At 39.1% G+C, this 7,480-nt stretch overlaps 1 protein-coding gene across 1 annotated transcript; it reads left to right on the top strand.

Annotated features, from left to right (window-relative positions):
- Positions 1-349: 349 nt before the first annotated feature.
- ptcd2 (pentatricopeptide repeat domain 2) lies at positions 350-7,161 on the top strand. The gene is made up of 10 exons (XM_012866185.3): positions 350-506; positions 1,767-1,859; positions 2,959-3,088; positions 3,178-3,295; positions 3,402-3,480; positions 3,568-3,659; positions 4,443-4,556; positions 4,654-4,728; positions 4,866-4,979; positions 6,310-7,161. Exons 1-10 carry the CDS (start codon positions 365-367, stop codon positions 6,529-6,531), a joined length of 1,179 nt encoding a protein of 392 aa, XP_012721639.2. The 5' UTR covers positions 350-364; the 3' UTR covers positions 6,532-7,161.
- Positions 7,162-7,480: the final 319 nt, after the last annotated feature.

Genomic DNA, 7,480 nt, shown 5'->3' on the forward strand with positions numbered 1-7,480 from the left:
ATAATAATAATAATAATATATTTATTTATTTATTTCATTTCATTTCAAAAATAACTACTGTTGTACAGTGCGCCGCTTACCTGAACTGATCAGACATGGCGTCACTGCGCCCTCTACAGGTGAAAGAGGGAACACATGGAACCCTAGTGCGTGGCGCCATATTGGAAGATACCAATCTCTATCTGAAAACAGAAAACTAGGGAATAACTGTTACATTTCTATTTCGTAATATGTGGTTGTGTTTACGTATTGATAGTATATTTATTTCATTCTAGGCTGTTTGAGATTAATTTCCAGTGCATTACGCTGACAACAGGCTTTGCAGAACCCGAGCACTGCGCCACATAGCACCCCTTCAGTTTCCATGGCTATGGTTCAGCCCGCTAGTGTCATGGCGGCGCTGGGGACACTGGCTGCTAAATGTTGTCGGTCGTTGCTTTCTAACCCCGGCAAAGGGCTGTTCTGTGGAGTTTTACGGCCAGGGTGGTTTCATGGCCGCTTTGAAGGTAAGAGGAACGGAAGGAAGTCCGACAGCGACTGTCCTGTTATATACATTTTGATTGTAGAAACTGTCCGGGTTACAGACTCGGCACCAAGCACCTTCATTGTAAAGCTAGAAACACAATAACAAAACTCATTCAAGGTAAATTGAGCCACAAACCATGACCTGAATTACGAAGACGGGTAGTGTAGGCTCAGTATCAGCAGTAGACATTGCAGCGTTGAGTGAGTAGACGTGCACAATCCATAAGTAAAGCTAAAACATTTGAATATTGTTTAAAAGTAAAGTACTCTTTTTTAACTAATTTCAGAAAGAAATATATTCATTACACGTGAACATGCTATACGTGTTTCCAAATAATGCTATTGTCAGTGTTTCTGAGACACTTAATGTTGGATTTTTCCTCATCTAAAGGTAAATAAGAAATAACAATAACAAGAAATACAGACTAGAATTATTTCTAACCCATGTATAATGAAGGAGTTTAATTTTGTGAAATGGCTAACGAAAAATCTTACATATATTTCAATATTCTTATTTTTTCCTGTATTTGTGTCCTGGTTCTACTTATTTGAACTTTTTGAATCGTATATGATGACTTTGTACACAGTCCAGGTAACGTAGCACTCTGCTTAAGGTATTGTAGTAGCTGCAAAATTGGCTTGCTTAAAACATTATGTCAGTCACACTTGCACACACACTTTTAAAGATTTTAAGTTATGTGTGCTATAAATCTGCACTTGTGTATGTTTTATGTGTGTGCCTGTCAATTATAATTGGTGGGTAAATTCCAGCGAAGAACCTCAAATTTGCACTGTAGCTTTATAATTTCACCTTTGCTCAATTACTAATGAAATCTTGATTTGTTTTTTATTTATTTATTTCCTAAGTTATGACTAGGAATAAATAAACAGAGAGTAGTAATGATCTATAAAAACAACAAAAAACAATTTGTCAAAATCCAGAATAAATGAATGATACACAGGCTGGGTGGAGGTATAAGTATCGTCTTATGAATGTCTACCCTTCTCCCAACTCACAATGTATGTTTGTCATAATAAAAAGAAAATATTCAGAATAAGCCATGTTTAGAAACCAAAAAAAATCATAAAATATAGTTGATAATTATGTTGCTCACATTGTCATGTAACCATATTTTCAGAGAGATTATTTTTTTGTCAAAGATTTAAAAAAAAAATCCTGATTTAAATTTCAGAATAAGTCAGATTTTATAAGTTTTACTTTCTCACATTTCCGTCTGCAGCTAAGAGGAATTTGTTGTCAGAAGATGTTATCAGACTGCAGGATTTCCAGCAAAGAAAACTGGCTGTGGCTCACCTTGCTACCGGGTCAGAAGGTAAGAAAAGACTTTTGTGTGTTTATGCAGTAATAAATGTTAGTTTATTAATAAAATCTTTCATATTTTCAATTTAACATTTATTTCTCAATATATAAACTTGTTTGGATCTACAAATAAACCTTATTAAATAATTTAATTTATAAATTTTAATACATTGCCTGAATAATAATTAAGGCAATGTATTAATAAAACAAAGTTATCAAAGGTACCGAGAGTGAACAAGGTGAATAAGGGATTGAAGCTGTGTGAATAAATTTAGCCAATTGTTTTAGTGCAACTGTTTCAAAGAAGAAAAAAAAATATTTAAAACATATTTTATCCCGCTTTGTAAATCAGGACTGGACACGTTTGCAATAAGGGAACAGAGAGGCTTTCCCCTCCTTCTCTTTGCTTTACTACAGGCGGGTTTCAAGACGAGGCAGCAGCTCTCTGTCTGTCTGGGAGACGTAGTGCTTGGAGAAGCTTGTTGAAATGCTTGAAGTGTGGCGATTGCTCTGCTTCTAAGACAGTGACTCCAGAACGATTGTTACTTTCCTGTGAAAGTAACAATTGTTGTTACTTTCACCAATAACAGAAGAAAGTCACAAGACTTTTCGCAAGTCGCTTTTTTGAAAACGGGTCACTGGATGGGTCTGAAAAGTTGCAAAATATAGCGAGAAATTCACTAAATTGGCAGCAGTGACCAGGTGCTTCCTCAGATTAGAAGTATTTCCGCCGCTGGCCTTGTACTTCGCTTCACAAGTGTTGCAGCGAGAGTGATCTGCAGCGCATTTTCAAAAGCAGAGCCAGCGCTTTCTATCAGCCACGCTTTGTTGACTGGACCAGCGGCTACTGACGTCACCACGCCCTTGTGCCTGCAGTGCTGTGTTCATGTTCAGCTTGGAAAATCGCCCACTTCTACTCCCTCAGTGTCACGGTGATGCATTTAGGTGCATCGTACCGTTTGATTTTACGTGAATCGATACCCAGTAGTACCGACAGGATTTGGTCAGTGCCTATAAAAGTACCGAATTTGGTACCCTTTCCTAGTCACCGAGCTACAGTTTCATTGTGAAATTAGCTTAACTTTTTGTTTTTTTTTAACACACCTGCACAGGCAATTATATCGAGCTGTTCAAAGAGAAGATGCAAAGGAATGAGCTGATCCTGCGAGAAGACCTGAAGCAGCTTCTCCACCTGTGCCAAACGCCAGATGACATGCTAATAGCCAGGGAAGCCATCTCTAGGTACGTCCTCTGCCTGTCACAGACACAAGCTGGCTGCAGCCTTCAGTTTTTATGTGAAAATCAATAATGCATTCATCCAATGTGAAAAGGTATCACGCGGAAAACCGCAACCTTTTGTATGGAGACTTCAAGTTTGGGCCGCTTTTCATGAGGCTTTGCTATGAGCTGGGGATGGAGGCAATGGCTGCTGCAACGCTAACAGATAAGGTACAAGCAACAGCAGTCTGAACCCTGATAATTAAGTATATTAAGTTACAACAAAAAGTAGGGATTAACTTGTTTTACTCATGTTTCCTCTTTCTTCTCTGGACAGAACATGAAAGGCTTTTTCCTTGATTCAACTTCTTTTAACATCGCCGTCAACATGTTGTTTATTAAAGGCTCGTATGAAAGTAAGAAACGGATCAACCGTTAGGGTCTCTACATGTATAACTACATAAATCTAATCACTCAAAAAAAAAAAACATTTGTTGTTCTAGATGCTTTGGAAGTTCTAAGAACCATGAGGAGCCAAAGAGTACCATTCAACAAAGACACAATGACACTGGCGACTGGCACCTGCTATAAGCTGGTAATGTTCAGATTGAAGTGCCTGTCAAAAGTATTCACACCCCTTGAACTTTTTCACATTTGCCTCATGATCTTCAATGTGTTTCAGTGGGATTTTATGGGACTGGGCAACACAAAGAAACTGTGATGTTCTATCATTTTCAAGTGGATGAAAAATAACACTTTTCAATTTTAAAAAAGTCTGAAAAGTGTGCATTTGCATTTGTCCCCCTTATCCTCTTCCACCAACTACAGTTCATCTGTGTGTAATTTTATCTCACTCTGTGTAGTTGTTGTGTAATCTTAGAGGTTTCAATTCAACCGGTTATCAAATAGCGTCATGAAGACCAAGGAACACACCAGACAGGTCAGCGATAAAGTTGTGCAGATGCTGAATGCAAGATTATGTGAAAGAAGGTGTGATGAGCGTAATACTGAACCTTTTTGGTTTTTTATGCAAAATGAATGGAGTGGCAGAGCACTTCCCCCGACCCTGAACGCACCATCTCCACAGTAAAAGATGGGCCGCAACAAACCTGAGACTTGGGTCAAAGTCCAGGCCAAATCCCACACTGTTCCTTTCATTCTCAGTAATGCATTACTTTGTGTTTGTTTGTGACATCAACTCTAACTAAAATACATTAACGCAAATATATGTAACATCACTGTACAACTGTACTTTGGAAAAGGCTAAGGAGTGGTAATACTTCTAGTCAAAAGTGTGGTATGCAATTCACGCTTTGGCACTTTAGGGTCTCCAGTTTTGCGTTTGTCTAAAGTTTGACATCTTTGTTTTGTTGCTCAGAACACAGCAGAATCCTACAGAATCTGCATGACTCTAATAGAGGAAGAACAGACCAGAGGACAGTTCATCCCCCGCCATGCATACTGCTTCGCTGTAGCATTGGCGCTGAGACAGGTGAGTTTAATCCTCTGTGCCGTCTCAATTTATGACGCCGAAATATGTGCGGATTATTTAAAAGAACAGTCCTTGTTTTACTCTGCTTTTGTTTCAGAATGACCTGGAAAAGGCACAGTCTATGTATTCACAAATTATGAGCACTGACAGCAAATTGTGCCAGAACTTTAAGGTAAATGTGCACCATGTAATTCCACTATATATATATATATATATATATATATATATATATATATATATATAAAAAAAAAAAATTTTCAGTAGTTACTGTTCAAGTAAACATATCCCTTTTTTGTTTTTATGTTGTAGGTTATGATACTTGCAATGTCTGGAGACATTTCAGAAGCTGTTTTTGTCCTGTCGTCAGCAGTGTTGCCCAAAAGCCCGTTTTTTGTGAAAAAGCCAGAGTTTGCCCAGGAAGTGGTAGGTGACTGGATATGACGAGTTATACAAAATATCAGCGTTTAAGCATATTCATGCTCGTTGTATTTTTTTACACAAGCTTAACAAATAGATGCTGTGTAAATCATTAAATTTTCACATTTTGTCATGTTACAACCACAAACTTTATTGTATTTAGTCGGAATTGTATGTGGTAGACCAACCCAAATTGGTGCAGGATTATTCATGTTTTTGAAAAGGTTTTTACGGTTAAAAATCAGAAGTGTGTGGATTGCACATCTAAATTAACATTTTTTGCTCTTTCTTCTTTGAACAGTAGCTCAAGCTCGGTCAGTTTGGATGGAGAGCGTCTGTAAACTAACCTGGCCAGCCAGATTGATAATGCGTAGCACTCTCTGTGCTACACAGTATCAATCTGGGACTGCTTCCATTAAATCCGTTTGGGGAATGGAGCAGAACTCTCCGAACTGATTGGACAAAGTGACACCTAGCGCCTACCAAAGTGGTACTTACACATTTTTGAGCGCACTGTACCACATAAAATTGGTCAATAAGCACAACAGCTATGTTAATCATATATGAGGCGCACCGGATTATAAGGCAAACTATGGATTTTTCAGAAAATTTAAGGATTTTATGTGCGCCTTATAGTCCGAAAAATACGGTAGTCAAGGCACTTCTTGCTGTTCTACTATCAAAGAAGAAATCATGGATTCTTACAAAACAGATGTGATAGCAGCAGCTAACCCCTGTCCTTCCATGTTTGTGTTGGTTCGGCTGTGGGCTCAACCGCACTTTGCTTTCATCGAAACGGCATGTCCCACCTTAAACCAAAATACTGCAATGTGATTGGCCCGAACTGTTTTTGGTTCAGACACAAGCGATTGAGGCTGGAGCGGTGCAAGGTGGATTCTCGTGTTTTTCTGAACCCACAAATACCGCGAGAGTTCAGCTTTGTTTGAGCTGCGCTGCTGGAAGGTGATGCTCCGCCTAAGAGTTTGTTTTGCGCCGTCCGTTTTTCCATCAACTCTGACCGGCTAAACGCTCCATCAATCAGAGCATTTTGCACTTTGAGCAAAAACAGTCAGTTCTGATCCTGTCTGGTGAGTTCCCTTTGCTCCAAATGCTGTGCCCATAGATGGCCTGTGGTGACCTGTCAATCTTATGGCTTTCTTCCAACAATATCTTTTTCTTTTCTTGCCTCCCTTCCGTATAGGTCAGATTTGTCACATGACATATATCAAAGTTTCTGGTTGTAAGGTTACAAATTGTGAAAGGTTCTAAGGGGCATAGATATTTTTGTAAGGCACTGTGAATTACCCGGTGGTAACCCGATACGACACATTTTCAGGTGGATTTGCTCCGTTTGAGGAGTGAAGGCGGACCGTTCGAGATGAAAGTGGAGCAGGTAGTGACTCAGCTCCAACGGGCCTCTCAGGTGACTCAGCAGACCCTCGATGACATGCTGTGCCATGCCCCGACGGGGAAGAGGAAACCAGCTCTGATGGAGGAGAAGAGGAAGACGAGCCGGAGGACTCTGAGGCCACTGCAGTCCAATCTGTTGTCAGAGTGAAGCCAGGGACGAACAGTTAAAATCAACTTTCTCACTGGTGATGAACTAGAATAAGACATTTCTGGGATGTTATTGCTGCCCCGTTAGTATGAGCTCTATTACCGGCACAGTCATTAAAGCCAGCGGTGTGTTTACCTCACAAATAGTAAAATATTATACCTCTACTTTCTACTAAATTATAAAAATTGAGGACCTTATACCCTCTCCAAATTCTAGCAGCACAAATCTCTTCTGATACTTTGGAAAGGTTCCCAGGTTGGACCCATCTCATTGCCAAGATGTTCTACAAAAACAGAATAACTAATGGTCATTTAAAGCTTCTGTAGACCTCTAAAAATAGGATACAGTCTTTAGATCTAAGACACACTGCTTCCCTGAGTCATATAATCTGTAGAAACATTGGGCATCCAGACAAGTGTTTGGCTCCAATCTCCCCTTTCCTTCAACACAAAGCTCCTGAAAGAAGTAGGAGAATAACAGTATTTGTTTTATAATCCGCTTCCAAGGAACCCATATGAACCTCAGGAGTGATTTGGAAGGGGTTGTGTTCTGAATATTCTGTATAGATGTGTGAGGTAGTGATTAACGGTGGGCCAGGTATTTAATAATAAAATAGATTTTGAAAGAACAGAATGAATAAAGATGCTTGTTTTTTGGTCTCCTTGCATGCTGAGTTTAAAATATTGTGCAGATGATTACAAATTGATTGATTGCAGAAGGATTTTTACCAACAATGACATATTGTCATCTGCACTTAGTGCTTCCTGCAGAATTATTGATTTAAATAATGGTGCTGATGTCAGCAAGCTATTTAAATATGTGATGCTTCCCAGAATATGACTTTATAATACCACCTCTGCTGTGTTATTCCCAATAGCTTAGGGATGTTTTTATTAAACCTCAAGCACCCATAAGGATTTTGTGATCATAATAATCGTGAGCCAAAAAC

This window comes from Fundulus heteroclitus, chromosome 8, assembly GCF_011125445.2.
Source record: "Fundulus heteroclitus isolate FHET01 chromosome 8, MU-UCD_Fhet_4.1, whole genome shotgun sequence".
Taxonomy (NCBI): Eukaryota; Metazoa; Chordata; class Actinopteri; order Cyprinodontiformes; family Fundulidae; genus Fundulus; species Fundulus heteroclitus.